Source organism: Herpailurus yagouaroundi, unplaced genomic scaffold (genome assembly GCF_014898765.1).
Source record: "Herpailurus yagouaroundi ecotype Mexico unplaced genomic scaffold, PumYag 28, whole genome shotgun sequence".
Lineage (NCBI taxonomy): Eukaryota > Metazoa > Chordata > Mammalia > Carnivora > Felidae > Herpailurus > Herpailurus yagouaroundi.
Window position 1 is genome coordinate 129,624,309 of NW_024412376.1, and position 24,066 is coordinate 129,648,374.

At 36.8% G+C, this 24,066-nt stretch overlaps 1 protein-coding gene across 4 annotated transcripts in view; it reads left to right on the top strand.

The window, feature by feature from the left end:
* GABRA2 (gamma-aminobutyric acid type A receptor subunit alpha2) overlaps positions 1–24,066 on the top strand; it is a 125,501-nt gene that overhangs the window by 72,579 nt on the left and 28,856 nt on the right. For all 4 annotated transcript variants that reach the window (XM_040484566.1, XM_040484571.1, XM_040484590.1 and 1 more), the window contains 3 exons: positions 318–400; positions 4,883–5,026; positions 6,559–6,711. In XM_040484566.1, coding sequence (XP_040340500.1) covers positions 318–400; positions 4,883–5,026; positions 6,559–6,711 — 380 coding nt within the window. The remainder of the gene's footprint in view (positions 1–317; positions 401–4,882; positions 5,027–6,558; positions 6,712–24,066) is intronic.

Below are 24,066 nucleotides of genomic sequence, written 5' to 3' on the forward strand. Positions count from 1 at the left end.
ATATATATATATATATATATATATATATATATATATATATATATATAACTTCTTCTTAACAAATCACAGAGTACAAATTGGTTAAGAATATTTATTTGTAAATAAATATTGTTATTTGAGCTCAGATTTTGTATATGCTAATGTCTTCTGAAGGATCACCTAAAAGTGAAAGAACAAAAACATTTCAATGTGAATTAGCCTAATACAATGCTCTAATGAAGATCCCACCTCATCACTGATGCTGTTCCCAACAGTAGGGAGTGATTTGTCGTCACTTACCAATTTACTTAAACAAAGAGTGAAATTTTCACTTTTAGGCTTACAGTTCAAGCTGAATGTCCAATGCACTTGGAGGATTTTCCTATGGATGCTCATTCGTGTCCTCTGAAATTTGGCAGCTGTAAGTATGGGGATGGAGGTACATATTTTGGGTCTGTATAATCAAGGAGAGCTTGCTGCAATGCTCAACTATAGAGTTTTCTTCTAGTATTGTGAAATGCTTAATATTTACCCCAAAAGATATAGAAGTAAAAGACTTGCTGATTTCCCTCAAGGAACTAATTTGCTAGCCCTGTTGTACTCTCAAATATCATTATATTTTAATCATGGTGTTTAAATTATCCCTTGTTTTACTGCTGATAAAGAACATCATGTGTTTTTATACATGGGAAAAGGTAGTCTAGTAGCTCCCTGTCAAGGTCCAGACCATGTCATTTACCTTCTTTTCCAAGTTCTAGCACACTAAAAATGCAAAAATAATTTTTTTGATAACTAGGAATGAATTGTAAGGGTTAGATTCTGTTGTTTATTAAAGCAATAATCAGCGTGTTGCAAATGGCAGGCACAGAAGCTGGATCTGTGCAATTATCTTCCTACTTTTCAACTAAATGGAAGTGATTTTTTTTTTTAATTTCCTAAAATAAATTTGAAGGGGATGATGCAGTTGGATTGCTGCATGCAGGCACCTTCTGTGTACATGAAATATTTCAGAAAAGGCTCTGTGTATTTGGCTATTCTCTGGGTCACTGAGGTTATATCTTGTATGTCAAGCAGAAGCATCCACTCTGCTGGAATAATTGAAAAGAGGGAAGGTCAAATCATCTCCCAAGGCCCACAAAGCATTTAGGGCAGGTTTGGGATAAATTCATGGAGAGGACTGTCACAGCTTCTCTCTTGTGTTAGCCTGTCCCATTACCTAAGCTTTTCAGAAACCTACCTTGCTCTTTCAGGTATCCCCATCTTTGTCCATTCAGGGCACCTTTTGATTTTTCATTCCCTTGAATAGAAATGAAGTGCTCTCACCTGGTTAAAAAGATGCATGATTGAATAAGTGCCTTTACCCTACAGACTGTATCAAGTGAAAGAAAAGGGAAGAAAGATAGCTAATATGAATGCAAACTCCTCTAATTATTTTGATGACCACAGTCTTGTGGACTGAGAAGTTCAATCTCGTTTGTTCTGTTCATTCTGACAAAAGGTGTCAGCTCTCAATTTTCTTTGAGACTCTCTTCTTTAAGTACAAAGCCTTCTTTTATTGTCATGGAAACCACCACTTCAATACTGGCATTTTTTCCAAAATTATTTAAGATAGTCAATCATGTTATACAACATAAACATGATGCTGAAAAAACTACAGCAGATGCAGCAGAGAAAACCTCATTTGCATTACATAAATGGCATTAAAGAGAAAATTGAAAAGGCTTGATACCAAGGAAAGGATTTATTCAAAATGCAGCAACGGCTCAAGAAGGGAAGGAATTTTTCACTGGTCAAGTCAGTACCATTAAGGCACCAAATATAAATGATTTGATGTCTCCATTTTGAATATGCAATAAATATGCTTAAAAATATGTTAAATGAAATTTAAAAATCCCCTGTAATGTGTCCACAGAGTAGTGAAATATTGCATGCTTGAGAACATGGCTTTCTCCATCTAAAAGTGATACTGACAACATGCAAAGTTTATTGTTAGGCATTCTCTAAGTAATTGCTTTTGGATTTCATTTTCTTCATGTTTGTTTTCTGACACTTTGAATGAACAATTTGTATATTCTTTTACTGATCCTTGACGATAGTAGGTGCCTGATCCATAAGTGTTAAAAGTATGGACATTAAGCATGGTATAAAAAACCAACCCAAACCTTAAAATGTTGGCACAACAGATTTTGGCAGAAACAGCCATTTGTTTATTCCTCTTCTGCTTACAAGCCCCCTTTTCTCCCCTAAAGTGATAGAATTTATGGAAACTTACCATTGTCCTCGAATTAAAGAAGCATCTTTTGTATAAATGTACAATTTTGAATTCATTTTTGTTTTGCTTTATTTCTGTTGCCTTACCTCTTTATATATTTTCTTGCTATTTAAAAGTTCCTGAATGGGAGTCTGGATATATTCTGTCCATTAGTCCAAAGGAGATTGTAAATCATCTTCTGGGATAAAAGTTAATAATTAAAAATAATTTGGGTTTTTTTTTCTGGTTATCAAATATTCAGAATCAAGTCAAGGTGCATTTGATGTTTAGTGCAGATTAGGACTCAAAAATGGGCTAGTTACCAGAATTAAATGTAATTATTTAATGAAAATCCAATTTAGAGATAGAGTTTATAGTAAAATGTGTAAAACAAGCTATCTTTCTCTCCTTTTTTACACTTTACTGATAAACACTGCAATGGTCTCCTGGTTTATATGTGTGTTTGTGGGCCAAGAATGCCTTTCTGGTCTTTCGTAACTTTCTGCTTTGTCTTCTCTCACCAGTCTCTAAAAACCATATTCCTGTCTGACTAATGAAATGCTATCATTGCTTTTTCATGAAACACATGGGAAGTATCAGTCACTTTCTTTAACAGATTCTTGGGCTCCTATGCAGATTTCCATCTTCTGTAAAATTAAATAACATAAGAAAATATTACGAGTTTATTGACCAATCTAACAAGAATGAACCAAGAACTTTCTCTGGGTGACAGCCTCTGTGCCAGGTGCAAGCAGTGTAGACATGAGCAAGATAGAGTCCCTGCCCTTCAGGGTCTCACTAGCTCCTCAAAAGTGTCACTTCACTTGTAGGGTGTTATTTTCTCTTATCGATGTTTAAATGTTAAACATCACAATTCAAAAGTAGAATGGTTACACGTAAGAAAACTTCATAATTTATTAATATTCACAACTATTGATGTATATTCATGGGGAAAACAAAACAAGCCACTTGATGATCTGCAAATGGATTGCTAGTTATCCACATTACCAATGTTACTTATTTAATCATAATAGCAGAATCATCAGTGATTAACTAATTGAAATTAATACAGACTTAGACTTTAGAGTAACTAGAATTCATATGCTAACTATGGGAATATAACTGCTATTAAATGTGTATACACACACATACAAAGATATACATATATATATATATATATTTAGAATTCTATTTCAAATATTGGTTCACAGAATATAATATAATTATGGATATAGGTGAATATGGAAACAGTGAAAAGAGTATTTCACTGATACTAACATTTAGTAGTAACACTCAGAAACCAGGCAACATTGTAGTATGCTATTAAAGACCACACAGAAAATAAGATGCAAACTCATAAACATTCACTTTATTGTTACTGATGCTTAAGTGTGAATTTATTTGTGATCTCAGACCTTGGATCAACATAGGTAGCAGGGTCATCCCAGAACAATGTTATCGAACTAGAAACCTTGTCAATGGCATGTAAATGAATTTTCCGGAATCCCAGAGAGCTAGGGGCAGGGATATTGCTGGAGACAGCTAATCCTTTCTCTCTTCTAATTGACAACGTAACTCTAATGCTGAGGTTTGCTCAAGAACCAGGAGTAACTAATGCTTCTAAAACATTCCCATGAGCAAAAGTACATAGAAGTTCTTCAACAGGTCAGTAGTATAACAAGAATTATCTGTTAATTCAACTGCTGGAGAGACTATCTTCATGGAGAGGTCATAACAGCTACAGGGGAAATGCCAGGGCCAGAGAAAGGCTAAGACAAGATATGCTGCCTGCCTTCCAGCACTAGAATCATCTAACTTCTGCTAAGTTCTGTATCTTTGGCCAAATAAATCAGAAGGTTATACCGGGTCTGTATATGTTTTGTCTATTGCCAGTCCATAAATTAACTGGGATGCTATAAAAGTATAGTCCAGTGAGATCTATGTGCATTGATTTTAAAATGAACATCTTTTAAGGAGTACATGTATCTTGATGAGATTATGGCATTCTGATTTATTTTACATGTTCTGCAATAACTAGTTCTCATTCTTCTAATGAAATGCATTGAATCATGAGAGCCAAGTCATTTAATTCTTAACCAGGGAAAGGTTTTGAAGAAAAACTTACAAAACTAACTACAAAAACAGTCCTTAAACTAAAAACAATGCAATTCATCAGTATTCTCCTATGGTAATAAGTTACCTTTATGTCCAGAGAGTGCTATCATTTTGAATTATAAACGTTATTTCGTAAGAGATTGCTATTGCTATTTCGAAGCGAGCCATTTAAATGGACTTTGGGTATTTAAAAGCTGTTTATTACAATGTCTTCATCTACTACCTTGGAATTATGGAAGATATTTTAACCATCTCAGGGCTCAGTGATTTTTGTAAGCTCTGAAGAGATATTTGCTGTTCACTTCTCAAAGTGATTGCAATGAAAATACTCTGCGGTCATGATTTTCTCTCTTGATCTGCTTCAACATTCTTCATATTGAAAGTTGTAAAATTTCAAAGACTTTTTTTTACTCTATAAAATATTATCTATAAATATCAAGTTTTATAATAGTGTTTCTATGTAATATATAACTTTTGATGTTGCAGTATGTTGATGGTTCTTAACTAAAGTGCTTAATTTTTTTTTTTTTTCTACAGATGCATATACCACTTCAGAGGTCACTTATATTTGGACTTACAATGCATCTGACTCAGTGCAAGTTGCTCCTGATGGTTCCAGGTTAAATCAATATGATCTGCTGGGCCAATCAATTGGGAAGGAGACAATTAAATCCAGTACAGGTTAGTAAAATAAGCCTAAAAAGGAGCAACTTTTTTTTTAATGTTTATTTATTTTTGAGACAGAGAGAGACCGAGCATGAGTGGGGGAGGGGCAGAGAGAAAGGGAGACACAGAATCCAAAGCAGGCTCCAGGCTCCGAGCTGTCAGCACAGAGCCCAACACAGCGCTGGAACTCACAAATTGTGAGATCATGACCTGAGCCGAAGTTGGACGCTTAACCAACTGAGCCACCCAGGTGCCCCCTGCAAAAAAGCACGTTTATAATAAAATTGATGGGTTGAAGTCATTGGAAATACGTTAGTTTGCTTAACAACTTTTGCTCCTGGGCTCAAGAACGAGCAGCACAGATTGTAGGAGCTTGTTAGATATTTACAGTCTCAGACCTGACTTCCTACTAAGTCTGGATCTGCATTTTAACAAGATTCCAAGGAGATTCCAAGGAGGTGTGCATAAAGTTTAGAAACAGTGGTCTAAAATATACTGCCAATTCAAAGAGTGCATGTCTTTTCAGACAAGACCATTTTACCCTCAAACAGTGTTACAATTTCCCCAGTTTTCTTATTATTTTCCTCCTATTTTGGGTAATTTATGACTATTCAACTCTTGATTTCTGGATAATTACTACTGGCCTGCACGGGAAAGCTGATGCCTTTTCTTTCTTAAAAAAAAAAAAATATTTTTTACCGTTTATTCAGTTTTGAGAGAGAGAGAGACAGAGCGTGAGCAGAGTAGGGTTAGAGAGAGAGGGAGACACGGAATCTGAAGCAGTCTCCAGGCTCTGAGCTGTCAGCACAGAGCCTGATGCGGGCTTGAACTCACAAACCATGAGATCATGACTTGAGCCGAAGTCAGACACTTAACTGACTGAGCCACCCAAGGCACCCCAAGCTGATGCCTTTTTTAAGGGCCACACTCATCTAAGAAAAAGCAGCCACATTGAACTAATGATTGTATAACTGTCAGGTGTAATCTCAGAGACCAGAAAGGAAGGTAGCTCTCAGGACTGGATAGAAATAATGATAGTGAATTAGAGTACACCTACAACATTGAGACAATCAGAATGGGTGACAGGGTCAAAAGTGGAAAATTTGGGCCAAAAGACCGGGTGAGTTTTGGAGATGTGACCAGAGACGGGCACTTTAAAAAGCCGGAGAGTTAGAACAATCAGAGCAGAGACTGGAAGTTGGTATCAGTGGGGATAAGAGACCTGAGCAAGTAAGATAATTCATGATCAGAGAGCATTTGTGCATCCTGTATCCCCTTGGTCCACAAGCATGACCTGGAGAGAAAGAGAAATGCCGTACCTCAGGCATGTAGTGCAAGTTTCTTGGTAATATTAAAATTCACTTTTAAAAATCCTTGCTATGCTAAAGAGGCATTTAAAGGTTTATACTTTTCATGGCATATATGTGATAAATTCTTTTTTTTTTTTTTTAAATCAGGGACTGTTCTTTCTCAAATCCGTTCCATTTCCAAAATGTTCAAACTATTGACTATTACAGTTCCTTAAGCTTCTTAAATTTTTCTTCTAGGTGAATATACCGTAATGACAGCTCATTTCCACTTGAAAAGAAAAATTGGGTATTTTGTGATTCAGACTTATCTGCCTTGCATCATGACTGTCATTCTCTCCCAAGTGTCATTCTGGCTTAACAGAGAATCTGTTCCTGCAAGAACTGTGTTCGGTGAGTGAATAACTACACACTTTCTTGTACAGCACATTATGTTTTGTAGCAAACTTTCAAAGGCATTATCTCTCTTGATACTCACACCAGTAATTTGTGGTGTGTGGGGCTGGGCATATCGGCTCCTTTTAGAGGTGAGGAAGCTGAGGCTCAGAGAGTTAAATACAGAGTCAGTGCCACCCTGTTAATAAGAGATATAAACACTACTCAGATTTTCTGGAAATATATTCAGTCTTCTTTCTGTTTTGCTCTTCTTTTATTGTCAAATTGGTTTCCATACAACACCCAGAGCTCCTCCCAACAGGTGCCCTCCTCAATGCCCATCACCCACTTTCCCCTCTCCCCCACCCCCCCATCAACCCTCAGTTTGTTCTCAGTATTTAAGAGTCTCTTATTGTTTGCTTCCTTCCCTCTCTGTTTGCTCTTCTTTTCATTTTGCTTTTCATCATTTGTTTCCATGTTAGCATAAAGAGAATATTCTTAGAGGCTTTGACTTGGAGTATAACAGTACCGTATTTCTGGGTTTTCTATGTTTATTTCTGCTTTGTTCTCTTTTTAGATGGACAAAGATGATTTTTGTATTTCAGGTTAGACAGAGAAAGGGAAGAAGAGAAAGAGAAACAGACCCCTCATTCACTACGACTAGTGTGTTTAATAAAGTAATTTTCTTGATTTTAACGATGCAGGGGAATTACTGCTTTTTGGATGAATCGAAGTAGGCTGAACACATTTTGCGCAAAGTAGATTACCTTTGTGTGTTTGTTCCCCTCGTTCATTTAACGTTTTATTGAGGATACACTCTGTTGGATATTGTATCGGGCCTTAGAGCTCAAATACATATAAAATATAGTCCCTGCATTCAACTAGTTCAGTAATAGCGGAGGGCAACAGAATAAGCAGAGGAGGTAACAGTGATACAAGATTAAGGCATTATAAAAGAGGTATATAAAAGTTACTACAAGAAAGCAGCAAGGATCCTCTCTAAAAGAACTGGTTAAGTAGTTTAGTTAACACTTGAGCTAAGTCTTGAAGGATGATGGGAGCTTCCCAGACAGATGGAATTAGGCAGGAATCCTACCAGAAAGGGAGACTGTGCCATATCATCAAGGGATGGAAGCACATAGTGTGTTCAGTTGCCATGAACTTCTTCAGTGTTAGTGTAGATACATACAGATGGAAGTATTGTTTGAGGCCTAGATGACAAGAGCCTTGTAACCCAGGCTAGCACAAGGTGTCTCTATCTTAACAGGCTACAGCAACTCATTTTAGTATTTTGAAGGCATGTAAAATGTTTAGAACAATGACTGACATTTAATACGTGCTATATGATGTTAGCTATTCTTATTATCAATGCACAAAAATTGGTTTGATTTTCAACACCAGCAATTAATCATTCAAAAGGAAATTAAGGCAATGATTCTATTTACAATGCATTGAAAAATAATAAAATACCTAGGGATAAATTTAACCAAGTAGGTGAGGGACTTGTCCACTGAAAAACTAAAAAAACTTTGCTGAGAGAAATTAAAGAATACCTAATTAAATGGAAAGACATGTACATGGATTAGACATGTACATGGAAAGACATGATCATGGATTAGAAGACAGTACTGTTAAAATGGGAATAATCCCCAAAGTGGTCTATAGATTCAATTCAATACCTGTCAGAAGTCCAATGGCCTTTTACAGAAATGGCAAAAGGCAATCCTCAAATTCATAGGAAATTATAAGAGGCTCCAAATAATCAATATAATATGGAAAAAGAAAAACAAAGTTGGCTACTACACATTTCCCAGTTTCAAAACAGTACAAAGAAAGCTACATTAATCAAAACAGTGTGGTAGTGGCATAAGGATAGACATATAGATCAATAGAATAAAATCAACAGAGAAACAAACATTCACGGTGAATTGAGTGTATTAACACCACTCTAGGGACTTTTGGCAAGGGTACCTGCAGCTAGAAGACCACCACATACAAAGAAATGAAGTTGGACTCCTCCCTCACTCCAGATACTGCAGTGAACTCAAATGGATATAAAACTTTAATATAAAATCTAAAACCATAAAGCTATTGAAAGAAAGCATATGATAAATCTTTACGATCTTAGGCCTAGCAATGGATTCTTAGATTTGACACCAAAGGCATGAGTGACAAAGAAAAAATAAATAAATTGGATTTGTGAAATTTGAAAACTTTTGTGCCTCAAGGAACATTATCAAGAATGTGAAAAGACAACTTACATGTGGGAGAAAATACTTTCAAATTGTATATCTGATAAGGATTTAATATCCTGAATTAATAGAGAACTCTAAGACTCCAAAAACAAAAAACAAAACACAAAAACAACCCCTAAAACCAGACTTAAAAAATGGACAAAGAACTTGAATAGACTTTTTTTCTAAAGAAAGTATACAAATGGCAAACAAGAACATGAAATGCTGTGAAACAACATTGGACATTAAAGAAATACAATTCAAAACCACAATAAAATACATTTCACACACATTGGGATGGTAATAATAATAATACTATCAAAACAAAACAAAACCACAAGAAATAAGTGTTGGTGATGTTGTGGAGAAATAGAAACCCTTATGTATTGCTGGTGGGAATGTAAAATGATGTAACCTCAGTGGGCTGTAGTTTGGCATTTCCTTAAAAAGTTCAATATAGAATTTTTTCCCATATGACCTATGGTTCCACCTTGAGGTATATACCTAAGATTAGTGAAAACATATGTTCCCATGGAAACTTGTATGCAAATGTTTATAGCAGCATCGTTTGTAATAATCAAAAGGTAGAAACAACACACATTTCCTCCAGCAGGTGAATGGATAGCCAAAATGTGCTTTACACTTACAATGGGACATTATTCACCGATAAAAGTGACTAAACACTGATAGAATGCTACCACATGGGTGAACTTGAAAAACATGCTAAGTGAAAGAACGTGGCCACAAAACGTCTTTGTATGATTCCTTTCATAAGAATTATCCAAATAGGTAAATCCATAGAGATGGACGGCATTTAGTGGTTGCCAGTAAATGGAGGCAGGGAAAATGGGGGGTTGGTTGTTCCTTAATAGGGAACAGGATGTTCCTCTAGGGTAATGAAAGGGTTTGAAACTAGAGAGAGGTGGTGGTTTGCAGAACACTGTGAATGCATATATGCCGCTGAATTGTATACTTTAAAATGGTTAATTATATATATATACATATATATATACACACACACACATATATGTATGTATATATATATATATATATATGTATATATATATGAATTTCACCTTCGTAAAATACTTTTTAAAAGTCACGGATTAAAAAAAAAACCAGCAAGGAATGATCACATCGAAGATTTCCCAGGATTTAGACTCAGAAGTATCTTCTCAGATACCTATTTCAAAAATTGCAAATTTTTGAGGCAAAAGCAGAAAAAAAAATGATGTGGCAAAAAATAAGAGAAAACTTCCATTCAGATAGTTTAAACAATAAAGGTGCATGATTTTCAAAGCATAAGTAATACAGAAAAAAATTTAGGATAAAATTACATAATTGTTACTGAATTAATATTCCAGAAGGATCTAAATTTATATGTAAATATGTGTCAGATAAAATAGAATGATGAAGTATTTGTTTAATAGAGGTTGTGAAGAAAATAAATTGAGGCAAATAAAGACAGATTTCATAGTATAAATGACATAGATGTATACATTAAAAGAGGCCAACAGGACTCTAATTAAATATACAGGAGAGATATATACATGAATAAATATTTAACTTTGAATCAATGGAATGTGTTAGAGTCAAGGCTGCTAGGTTGGAGTATAACAAATGTACCAAAGCTTTTAAAGATTGGTTGTAAAAGTTAACATGTATAAAATTAAGAATCCAGGCTATATTTGAATGTGTACACTTTATGTGAATTATTTACACTAAAGATGTAGGGATCCATCCAAAAGTCAGATGTCCGTATCAATTAAAACCATTAGGTGGTAAGAACATTTTTAGTATTATCTCTACAAATTATTCTGTGTAAAGTTTTGTAATAAATGTAATCCTGTGTGAGTGTATGTGTTATGTGCGTGTGCACAAGTAGAAGATAAACAAAAATCTGATGTCTTGCCTCAGTGGAACTTGAAAGCTGCGTAGCCATCCTATTCCACCTTCATTCCACCATTGCCTGTTTTCTGCCTCTATCTGTATCTGAGCATCATCATCTGACTGATACAGAGCAGATACCTAAGCCAAACTCTAACCTCTTCAGATCTCTGTCTCTGAATTCATAGTTGGGTTTACAAGCTAGTGAGAGATCATTAAATCATCTGCCCTCCTCATGCTTGTAAGGCCTTCTGTGATGGATAACCCACTCAGGTTAAAAACTATCACAGTTAAGAAATTAATATGCCCTGAGAGACAGAAGTCAAATTTTTCAACCTTTGAGATCTGGCTTCATGCTATGAATAGAATAAGAACAGAGTCTGGAGCCTGATTCAGATCTGTGTCTCCCTCTGTGCCACCCCTCCCCCCCCCGCCCGCCAAATAAATAAACATTAAAACAAAAAAGAAAAGAAAAAAAAAAAAAGAAAATAGAGCAAACAAGATAGTAGGCATAGGAATAGAAATTACAATATGGGGGCGCCTGGGTGGCTCAGTCAGTAAAGCATCTTCTGACTTCTGCTCAGGTCATGATCTCACGGTGAGTTCGAGTCCCGCGTTGGGCTCTGTGCTGACGGCTCAGAGCCTGGAGCCCACTTCGGATTCTGTGTCTCCCCCTCTCTCTGCGCACCCCCCCCCATGCTCATGCTCTGCCTGTCTCTGTCTTTCAATAATAAATAAATGTTAAAAAAAAAAAAAGAAAGTATAATATGTATCCCTTGGTATTAGAGACTTTGTTCCATTATATTGGGCTTTATCTGTTCAGGTTTTTGTCTATTGCATTCATTTTGTGACTGTAGAGCCAGCTGGATATTTTTCAAAGATCTTTTTTCAAAGGAACTGCCCATGTATCTTGCGATGACAAAAGCCTTCTTTGATATTTCTCTGAGTGTTCATGCCCAATTCATTCAACACCAGCGAAATACTTACTGAGCATCTATTTATCAGCACTGTTCTAGATCTTTGGGGGATGTACCTTAATAAAAATCAAACACAGCTCCCTTCCTGATGAGGTAACTGCCCCCTGTTGCCAATAGAATAAGAAAGCACTTGGGTGATTTTAACCTTATATCTCAGGCTTTGTGCTTTCAAAGCTCCTGTGAGTAGACAGTACATTTGCAACATACCAACCTCGTTTTGTGTTTGTATAAACATATCTATACATTTCTTTATTTTGTGAAATTGTGGCCCTGGTCCTTTCAGTTGCTTAACATCCTTCAGAACTTTATATAAATGAGAAATAATCATAACAGATTGGTCAATTATTACCTTTATATTTGAATTCAAATCACTTTTCAGATTTATTGATAAGTTCATGCCTATATGACTAAGTTTATATAAAAGTTTATATATGAACATATGAATATATGAATAAGATTATATATAAGAAATATATATTGGTATTTTTGTCTTAATATTATATTCAGCATGGAAAAGAGGGCTTTCTCTATTAAAAACTAAAATCCAATAACAAACATCTGTTAGGGTGTAAGTTTGTCGGGTAAAAAAGTACAGGGAGGTCAAATGCTTTATATTTCATGCTTCATTCATGGCATATACAAGGGCCTTAGCTGCTTGTCTTATATGGTGAATTAGGAAATAATTAAAATTCCAAACAAGATATATTTGGATTGCTCATTTTTCTTCTTAGTTCTACAGATTTCTATGATTCAGTTTGACTGTATATACCAGGGAATCCAAAATATAGTGACTGAATATATGAGGGTCTTTTTTTTTTCCCATATAAAAGTCTACAAGTAGATGGTCCAAGGCAAGTATGGCCATACTATGGGCATCAGAGTCTCAGTTTCTTTCTGTCTTTCTTCTTTGATATCCTTAGCATGGAGTTTTGCTTCATGGGCCAAAAAGGCTGTTGGTGCTACAGCCATCACATTCATATCCAGGAAACAGGAAGAAATAACCAAAAAGGGCAAAAGACCTCTTCATAAGGTTTCCCAGTAGTCCCACCCAATAATCTCTATTTATATATCATTAGCCCAACTAGGTCTCATAACTGAGAATCTGAGAAATTGCCATGTGGAATAAATTCAGTGTTCAAATATTATACTCTGACTAAATATTGGATTGGTAGCTAGTAGTTTCTGCTACCATAAGAAAAATATAGTAGTTTGCTATAAAGGCCATAAAATTATTAAGAGCATATATTCTGGAACCATGGTTTCTTGGTTCAAAATCCGGTTCTGTTACTATCAATTTAGGTCCCTTCTGGCCAGTTTATTTTTTTTCAATTTCTTTGCACCTTAGTTTCACCCCTCCGTAAAATTAGGATTATGAAAACTCCATCATGACATAGTTTAAGGAATAAACACACACATACACATATTTGTACACACATGGAACACTTAGAACAATTCTGGCACATAATAAGTGCTATGCAATTATTTGCATTATTGTTACTATTTATTATCTATGACTTAATTCTCTCCTTCTTGTCAGGATATACATAAAGGATGGTCAGATCTTGCTTTAGTTTTAGTAGCAGTAATCACTTCCCAAGTGGCATATTTCGAGAGTTATGAACTCCGTAAACCTCTGGGGAAGACAGATCTGGGCAGGAATCCAGCTTCTTTGACATCATATCATCAGTGTTTTGTTTGTCTGAAGGAAATTTCAGAATCTTTCATATATGCTAGTGTGTATTCAATTTTAGTCAAGGCTCTTTTAATTACAGTGACGTGAAACACAAGTCACTCTGGCTTATACCCCTTAGTTAACTTCATTTGTAATTAACCATGAGCTTGTGTAAGTGTAGACAAAAAACACATCTTAGATGTGCATTCCATCTCAAAATTCCATAACTGAGTCTCATTGGTTTAACACAGTTCACATTCTTGTCCTAATGCATAATCGTGGGCAGGTACACAATTATTAGCGGGACTTGGGTTACAAGCCACCCTTTGAACCAGTGGGTATTGTCAGATCCACTGTGCAAATGGAGAAGGACTAGTTCCTACAGGAAAGAAGAATTGTGGGTTCCTATTAGAAAAAGTAATTCTTCACACATCCTCACACTGCTGTTTGTATCACATTTGTATCTCACTTAGCTCTGTGATGATGACCTTTATTTCTACTTCACTGAGAAAACTGAAGCAATTGGAAAGAACCTCCCTAGAATCCCAAAGCCTCATCTATTCAAGCGCCTACACTCACAAACTCTGCTTGACTATGTTTCTATACAATGCTGACCCTTTCACCTGTGCACTATAACTCATCCCTTCTCAGCTGCTTCAAGGACATTATTCCAACAATACCTGCCCATTCTCTCTAACATCAGCAGTGTCTGTGATCCTTTATAATCTCAACAGAAATACAAATAATATGTTATTTACCTCATCCTCAAACCAAATTCCCATGACTCTACTAACCCTCTCTCTGCCACCTCATTTCATTTCTCTTCTTTTCAGTAGTTTTACTTGGAAGTTTATTTAACTAAATATTAAATGTTTATTTTAAACATGTTAATTAAATATTAAATGTTTATTTAATATCTTCCATTTTTCTTCTCCCATGATCTCTCAGACCCACTCAACTCAAGCTTGTCTCTACTGTTTCACCAAAACTATTCCTGTCGAAATCCTCATCATTGCTAAATCCAGTGGCCAATTCTCAGATCAATTTACTTGATCTAATAGCAGCGTTTGAAAGGGTACTTTCTTCCCACTAAATGAGAAGACATTTGTTGGAAAGAATTTCTTCATTTGGTTTCCAAGATAGGCATATGGTCTTGAGCTGTCCCTTACTTTTCATGCTTTCTGAGTCTCCTTTGCTCCATACTCTTTTCCAGACCACTTAGATGTCAGAGGGCTCGAGGGATCAATATTTAGGCATTCTCTTCTCTATATTTTCTACTTTGGGTAACTTCATCCTTTATCATGATATGCTACAATTTTGATGGGATAATTACCAAATTTATATCTCTGTCCAGACCTCCTCCCTCCAACTGTCTTCCTTACATCTCCCCTTGGATTTTCAGTATACATCTCAAACTCACTATGCACAAAATTGAACTTTCATTCCTCCTCTCCTTAAAACCTATAACCTTGCTTATACCCTAGACTGAACCACCATCATATCTCTCCTTGATCACTGAATGTCTTAGTCTGCTTGGGATGCCACAACATAATGCCACAGACTGGGAGGCTTGAACAACAGAAATTTATTTTGTCACAATCCTGGAGGCTAAATATCCATCATCAAGGCCCAGCAGGGTTGGCTTCTGGTGAGAGTTTTCTTTCTGGCTTACAGATGGCTACCTTCTCATATGTCCTCACCTGGCCTTCACATGGGGTTGAGGGGGGACAAGGGAAAGACAGGGAGGACATTAATCCTGTTGAGTCCTATTGAATCAGAACCCCATCCTTATGACCTCAATTAATATCAGTTACTTCCTTAGAGACTCCATCCCTAAATACAGCCACACTAAGCATTGAGGCTTCAACATATGAATTTTGGAAGAATGTAAACATTCAATCCATAACACTGCACTAGACTTTTTGCTGTTTCTTGTTTCCACTCTTGTGGGACTTTGTTCCCAACATGGTAGCCAGAGGGATACTTTCAAAACGTAAGTCAGATCATGTCACGCCTGTTCTCTAAACCCACTGGCTCACCAATATAGTCAGAGTAAAAATGAAAGGCCCTTCAGAAGTCAGTAAGTCTTAATGCAGTATGAACTCGCCCCACCTCCAAGCTCTACTTCTGCTACCCTTCCTATCTCTTACGCTTAGCCTAACATCCAGACTGGCCTCCTCCTTATTCCATGAACATGCCACTCATTCACTTCTGAGCTTTGTCTCTTCTTACTGCCCAGACCTCTCTTACCGCAGACACCTGTGTGGCTCATTCCTTCCATTTCCTTAGGGCTTTTCTAAACTGTCTTTTTCTCAAAGAGAACCACCTAACAGTCTACCTGAACTTTGTAAACAACTTCCCAATCCTATTTCTGTTCCTCCAGCCTGCTCTACTTTTTTTCTCCATTGCATATATCATCTTTTGGTATGTTACAGAAAAATATTTTTTATGTTATTTGTCTCCCCCTCTGGAATTTAAATTTAAGGAGTGCAGTTATTTTTGTTTCTTTCTAAATGCATAGGAAATAAGTTGAATTAAGACAATAAGTAAATGAAAACTGATTTTAAATAGGTAGATGGTAGATATAGGTAGACAGACAAGCATATACATTTGTGAGTTCAAAAAGAGGTAGACTGGCAAAACTAAAATCATATAAACTAAAAGGTAGTTTCTTAATTCTTTAAATTTTGAAGTCAGAGGGCTACTTCCAAAAGAAGATTGAATGGCTATTGGGAAAGCAATTAATAAAAATTATTCATTGCAGTTGATCAGCTAATTATGTTTAGAAGGAACACAGTGCAGAGGGCTGCAATCACTCTGACACTAACTGTAAGGTCAAGGGGTTCCCAAGACTAGCCTCAAGTTTGATAACCCGCTAGAACTTATAAAATACACTGAACGCTGTTATACTCAGGGTTATGGTTTATTACAGGGAAAAGGTACAGACTAAAATCAGCCAGGGGAAGAAAGGCATAGAGTCTGAGCAAAGTTCAGATGCAGAGCTTTGTCCTTTCCACATGGAGCCATGGGCAGCATTGCTTTCCTGGCATTGATATGTGACCATACATACAGAACGTTGCCCACCAGGAAGGCTGACCTACACCTGAATGTCCAGAGTCTTTGTTGGGGCTCTGTCACATGGGTGTGGTTGACTGGTCTTATGGCTGATCTCAGTTTCCATTGCCTAGAAGGACAAGCTAATGTGGCATAGTAAAAACAAACAAACAAACAAACAACAACAACAAAATGCCACCTGGGGCGCCTGGGTGGCTCATTTGTTTAAACATCTGACTCTTGATTTTGGTTCAGATCATGATCTCACGGTTCGTGAGTTCAAGCCCCATGTCAGGCTCTGTGCTGACAGCATGGAGCCTGCTTTGGATTCTCTCTCTCTCTCTCTCTCTCTCTCTCTCTCTCTCTCCCCCTCTCCCAAGTAAATAAGTGAACATTAAAAAAACATAAAAAACAACCTGCCACCTTAAATCCAGTTGTTACTGGCTGACTGGCCCATAGCCCTCAGGCAAACAAAGCCACTCCTCTCAGGTGTGTTATTCCAAGGCCTAGAGATTTCCTCCCAGAAGCTGAAGGCAAAGGCCAAACCTCTATTTGGGTAAGGTTAAAATTCTTTACTCAACATACACTATACATTATGAAACCAAATGTTAAATATCTAATTATTAGATTTTCATTTTGAGTTATCAATATACCTGCTTTCTTCATACTTTTATCAATGTTGTCTCTAGTCTTCTTCCTCCCTTCCCCATTCTTACCTTCCCTTTATCCTGTTTCCCTCATCATTGGCTGATTCTCTCAACATTTAGTCCTACTCTGGGGCATTCCTTTCCCCTCAGCAGCATGTCCAGCAAGTTATTTAATATTAGAAACATCTTGTTTACAGTGGAATTGGTTAGTGAAAAACCTGTTTCTTCCTTTAGTTCTAAAAAGCTATACACAAAATGGGCTCTGTGCACCTGGTATGTGAACATATGAGGTACATACTGTAGGTGGTCATAAAATTGGTACATAAGAAGAACATTCCACTAAAACTTTGGGGAGAACAGTCATCTGTCTGGCAGAAAGTTCCTTAATTATGAGGTGTCTGGTGTTCAGTGAATAGAGAATTGTGATCTGAAATAATGAATATAGATCTTTTTCTTTAATTATAAAGCAGCTAATACTATTGAGTGCTTACTACATGTTTGAAAAAATACTGCACCAGGAGCAAAGAGGGCTTAGCTTCTATCTCCTGTCAGGTCCTGTCTCCACTTCTAGATTAAACAAGTGTGTAACCTCTCTAAACACGATTTTCTCCACTGTAAATGGATGTAAAATGTGTGTCATCTGCCTCATAGAGGTGCTGAGAGGATCCATGAAACAGTATGTGCACAGGGTTTCTTAAGTCTTAAAGTAAACAGATACTTTTATTGCTTTATATATTTAACAAAGAGCAACTTTGATTATTTCCTGAGAACCAAGGATACTTACTGTAGAATGTTCTGTGAATCCAAGTGGGGTGTGTGTGTGTGTGTGTGTGTGTGTGTGTGTTTCTTTCTTGAATTCAAGTTCTTTTACCTAGAGTTTATAATCTCCGGTTCTGCAGTTTCAACTACTTCCCATATTCATATACAAGACCATTTCTTTCACTTTATCTGAACCGGCTGCTGAATACCATAGAGTTACATAGGATAGAAAAGATAGTAGATAGATGGTAAATAGACAGATTTTACATATAATATATCTTTTATTATCTTAATATATGCATATATAATTATGGGAACATATGTATATGTGTAGATGCTAGTCGTTTCCATTGTTTAAAAAAGGGTGATTGTAAAAAATCCGAAAATTTGGTAAAACAGGGACTCGTATCCTTGCATGGCAACACTGAACGGGAACTGAGTAGCAACAACCCCTTTGGACATGCAGTCTCTGGTCTGCCACAGCCCCTACTACTCCTCACTGTTGCCCACCTTACCTATGTATTTTCTCTGCCTAGTTCCTATGGACATAGGAATTTGCAGCCAATGATTAAGCCACAAAGAGATAGGAGAAAGCATTCCGTAAGAACTGGACAAAAAACCAAAAGCGAAGAGAGAGACAGTTGAACTCACAGAAACAGTGGAATGGTGCCTGGCAAGGGCTGGAGGGTGAGGAAAATAGGAAAAGGCTGGTAAAAGGGCACAAACTTTCAGTTATAAGAAGAATAAGGTTTGAAGATCTAATGTATAGCATGGTAACTGTGGTTGATAATACTGTATTGTATCGAAAATGTCTAAGGGACTAGAACTCAAATGTTTTTGCCAAAAGAAGGGGGGAAAGGTAAATATGTGAGGTGATGGGTCTATTAATTAACTATGGTGGGGATTTGACAATGTATAGCAATTCATCACATGGTACACTTTAAATATGTTACGATTTTATCTGTCAATTTATACCTCAATAAAGGTGAAAAAAATTTTTAATTAAAAGCAAAAAAGAGAAACTCAGAAAGTCACTTGGAGCAGCCTTAGAAGGAGACGTACATGGTTTTAAATGGAAAGCAGCAAGAAGCTGGCCAAGGGAGTAGAATGCCTGGGTGGTAACAGGAATTGAAACCAACAAAAGGAAAGCCCGCGCAGGGCAGAAGGAGTCTCTGCAACACACATTCCAGATCCCCGTCTTCCACAAGGCTTGGGCTGCAGAGTGCTAACAGGAGGCACACCTGGCATCCCAGAATTGACTTTGGCACAAGGCAGCACATGCTAATCAGCAAGCTGCCAGCCCACCAGCCGCCCTCCTTCCCGCTGTCAGCGACGAATCCCAGTCAGCCACTGCCAATTAGGAAAGTGACTGAGGCAAAATACATTAATAAACCATGGCAAGGAAAATTAGAAAGCCTTGCTAGTTCTAGTCTGGAGGCAGATTTAGAAGCTGTTTCGGGAATATAGGTGGCCTGGTTAAGCTTGATTGATGAGAATGACTTATTAGTAAGGGCACGGGAAAAGAGTTAAAAGTGTATCCTATGATTTTGTCGAGGATGTACAAGTATCACTTCAATAGAGTTATAACCATTCAAATCGTGAGGGCAGGTTATCCTATCCCATTGTCTATACCGAAATCTGTGTAATCATAATGATAATGATATATCATTATGATATATACGATATATATGATATCATTATGATAATCATAATGATAATGAGGAAAAAAATACAATAGCATTTATTGTGCACCTTCTGGTCCTCATATACTCTCTTAGACACTTCAGATTTACTCATGATTTAATTCTGAAAAGAAAACAAAAACCAGAACTCCAGTTAGGAAAGTAATTATCCCCCTTTTCAGGCAAGAACATTGAAACCTGGAGATATAAGCAACTATTTCATTATCAGACAGCAGGTCAGTAACAAAGAATTTGACCTTACAGCTCTTTGATTCCAATGCTTTCACATTTTCTATGGCACCGTTATGCTGTGAAACTACTTTTTCCTTTTTTTCCCTTTTTCTTTTAGAGCCTGAAGTCAGAAATATCCTGGGTGATTTCTTCATACAGGGCTAATTTCTGTTTGAGAGTCAGGCTTACTAAACATAGATCAGAACTTGAGGTGAACCTTCAGATTTGAGTTTGCTAGTTAACTGTTAGTATCAGTAGTTACTTATTAAGGTATTTCAGATTCCTTGCTTGCCCTATTCCTTGCCCCAAAGTTGATGCAATCTGATTATGGTTCAGCATCTAATATATTAAATGGCTTTTCAAAGTTCAGTCCTTCCAGGTGTCATATTCTGCGTTTTTAAGCAAAATTAACTGGGTTAACCCAGGTCTTTAAAAGTATAGCTCCATGAAATAACATCACTGTAGTCATTAGAAACTTCTGTTTAGTCCTAGGTGAAGAATTTGATTACTGCTTTTGACTGCAGTCTATAAAGTCATTTCTCTATAATTTACTTTGTTTTGGAACTCATCCGTGAAAGCTGATACCCTTATAGCATATATGAGGGAGAATTCAGGTGTTTCAAAAGGAGGGCGTTTTGCTTCATTTTTTTTGTAAATATAATTTTTGTTTTCTTCCTTTTAAGCTTTGCAATAACAAAATGGAAAATAATGTCTTTTGTAGTCTGAGTATTTCACTGTTCATACAGGTTTAGGTCATTAAATATTTAGTTTCATTAGAGCAAAATTTTGACTGCATACTTATCCTTAGTTTTTAAACTGCCAAAAAAAAAAAAAGCTATTATTTATTTTCAAAAATCCTGGTCTTTCAAGGAAATGATTTCCACTTGGGCGACTTTTTTGTGATAAAAATTTTTTTTAATAATGTATTATTCATCACAAATAACATACTATCTCCCAGCTAAATCACCTCAGGGAGCTATAAGAAGTCACCAAAACTATTAACATTTGAACAGTCACTCTGCATTTTATGGCAATGCAATTACAAAGCTGAAATAGTAAAAGGATTTGAAAACAATGGAGAGTTTATACAGATGGTGTTTTATGCAGTCTCCTGTTCTTTCATTGTCTTATTGTCATCATACTGGATATATTATTTTTTTAAACTCATGAAATCTGAATATTACTGTTTTAATTCAAGCTGCTTCAATGCAGTACATAGACTGCGTGGCTTGCAGACAAGAGAAATTTATCTCACACGGTTTGGGAGAATGGAAGTCTGGGATCCGGATGCTAGCATGATGGGGTTCTGGTGAGGGCCTCTCCTCAGGTGTGGACTGTTGATCTCTCATTATGTCCTCACATGGCTGAAAGAGAGTTAGCTTTCTGGCCTCTTCGTAGAAGGGCAGTAGTCCCATTCATGAGGGCTCCACCTATATGACCAAATCACCTCCCAAAGGCTCCACCTCCCTAACACTGGGGATTAGATTTCAACATGAATTTGGGGGAACATAGACATATGAATTGTGCTGTCCAAAACAATTAATGTGACATTTATAGTAACACCAGACTAGATTCTTATTTCTTAAGTAATGAAATAGAGATTCAGGGATCTCACAGTGCTCCTCCTGACCGGCTGTATTCAACCATTTTTACATCCAGCCTTACTTTCATCCAGAACGTCTACCTCTTTCCTGTTATTATTTGAGCTTAGATGTGAACCATGCTAGGTTACTTATAAGTCACCTTTCAAATATAATAAATTATGGTTGATGGGCAATTCTTACAAGACATTGGTCTTAAGTCATCATGACACTTCTAAACCCATGTGACAGCAAAAGGCTATCAAAATATGCCTAATCAAAGAGCTGAATCATAACCTTTTAGAAATCAAGGAAGAAAGTAGTTCAGTCATGAAGATGATAGGTTAACAAGACCAGAAATTTGTGGATCCACTCTGAAAAGACCTGAGGGCTTTCTTGGAACAATGGAAGAATGGAGGGTAATCTCAAAGCTTTACTTTCTCTTCACTTGTAAGCCCCATGGTTTCTCAAGATAGGAAATGAATAACTAAAGTAAAATAGCCCAAGGCTTTCTAGAGATCCATTTAAGCAGTGTAATCCTGTGTCTTTTGATTTTACTTAAACCACCACTAGATGGGACTCTTGCATCCTTGGTTTAGATTCTTAGCTTCTTTATCCAAACTTTGGGGGCCTTAATAAACTCAGAAATAACAGAGAAGCTAGTACTCTTTGTCTTACGGGTTCTAAAAGGGACATTCGCTAATATCATTTAATGTTCAGGCATATAAAATATATAATTCCCATTTTAGAGATAAAGTCACTGAGGCTGAGAGAGAGAGCAAAAAGGGTGAATCTAATATTTGTTGAGCAATTCTGTGTACCAGGCATATATGATGCTTCTACAATCCTCCCAAATCCATTAAAAATACCATTTCCATTTTGCAGATGGGGGAGGGACTGAAGCTTAGGAATGTCACCTAACTGCTCTGGCAGAAGCAGAATCCAAACTCTTGCCTGATTTTAGTGCACATTTCTCTGCGCATAGCCACTGCTCAAGCAATGTAAACACGTTAATGCATGATATAACTTTAAAATTTCTTAAGATATTACGGGCTTTAGCAGTAAAATGCAAGGGTTAGAATTCATGATCTTGAAAAATACATGATATGGTCATACAACTGACTTTGAAAGAGGATTCTATTCATAGATTAGGCAGGGTAATGTAGTAGTGTGGGTGTTTGAGATTGACTGCTAGTTTTGTATCCCACTTCCCCTACTTGGTAACAGTATGAACTTCAGTAAGGTAGTCAACTCACTTAGCCTCAGTTTCCTCAACAGCAAATGAGTATGATGATAGTACTTATAGTAGGTGCTTCTAAGTGACACATTTTATTGTCGTATCTGGAGTAATATAAGAATATGAGACTTGTGTGCAACAGATTCATACTATCTTTACATCACATTTATATTACAGTGTTCTGACTAAACTTACTTTATGTTAAAGCTTACTAAATTCTTAACTTGTATTTTCCTTCGTATAGAATTACAGATATGGTCCACCGCTGTTACTGTTCAGGTTTTAAAATTAGTTCCTTCCATCAGTGAACCAACAGATCATGAGTATTCACTGTTGCCAGGATCTGAGGTAGGTGGCAGCATTTTCAAAAGACACAATGAGCCACATGCCCACAAGCCGCTCAGAGTGCGGAGGAGTGAAACAGAAGTAAAGAATTACGGGTGCCAGGAGAGAAGTATATTAAAACAAGGTAAGAGCAAAAAGAAGAAACAATTATATCTGAAGAAGAAGACTTCAGAGAATCCCAAAGGGAAGAAGAATCAAGTCAAGCCTTGCAAATCAGTATGCTGGAAAAGGACATCTTCTAAGCAGAGGGTACATAGTTATCAAAAGCAACATGAAGCTCATAGAGAACAACCAATTATTGATGGGTGTGCCTTAGGCGTGGGATTCATTTATTTGTAACGACAGTTAGACAGATGGAGGCCAGTTCCTCTACAGCCTTACATCCCATGCTAAAGCCATGGAAACTGCTTGAAGCGTGTTTTAGCAAAGGAGTAAGATCGATATATTTGAGCTTGGCGAAGGGTCTTATACGGAATATCAGATAAAAAGACTGAAACAGCATGAATGATAACAGGGTGATTATTAAGAGGTAATTGACATCAGCTGGGTGAGAAATAATAAAAGCGTAAAATAGGACAATGGATATTGGTGGAGAGGGAGTTACAGACTTGAGATGTCGACACTAGGGAGGGAGAATATGCAGGACCTGGTGAGTCTGAAGGGTTTGAGAAATGCAGGCATTGCAGAATACCCCCTAGATTTCCAACTGAATGACTAGATAAATGTACTGTTCTCCCCTACAATAGAGAATTATGGAAGACATCGTAGTTCAGTTGTGACAGTTTAAAATTTGAGATTTCTGTGGGACTCCTTTGTGTTGGATTACTATAAAAGTTTTCTCTGCTCTCCCTGTCCCTAATCTTACCTTCCTCTGTTCCATTCTACGCAGTACAGCAAAAGTGATCTTTCTGAAGCTCAAATTTAGTTATATAACCCTCTCCTGCATGAGCCCTTTCTGTGGCTTTACAATGCAACCACTGACTGAAATTTTTACCATGATTACAACTTTGTGAGGCATCCCTAGCCTAACCCACTCTATTAGCCCCCATTTGCTATGTTGACCTGCAT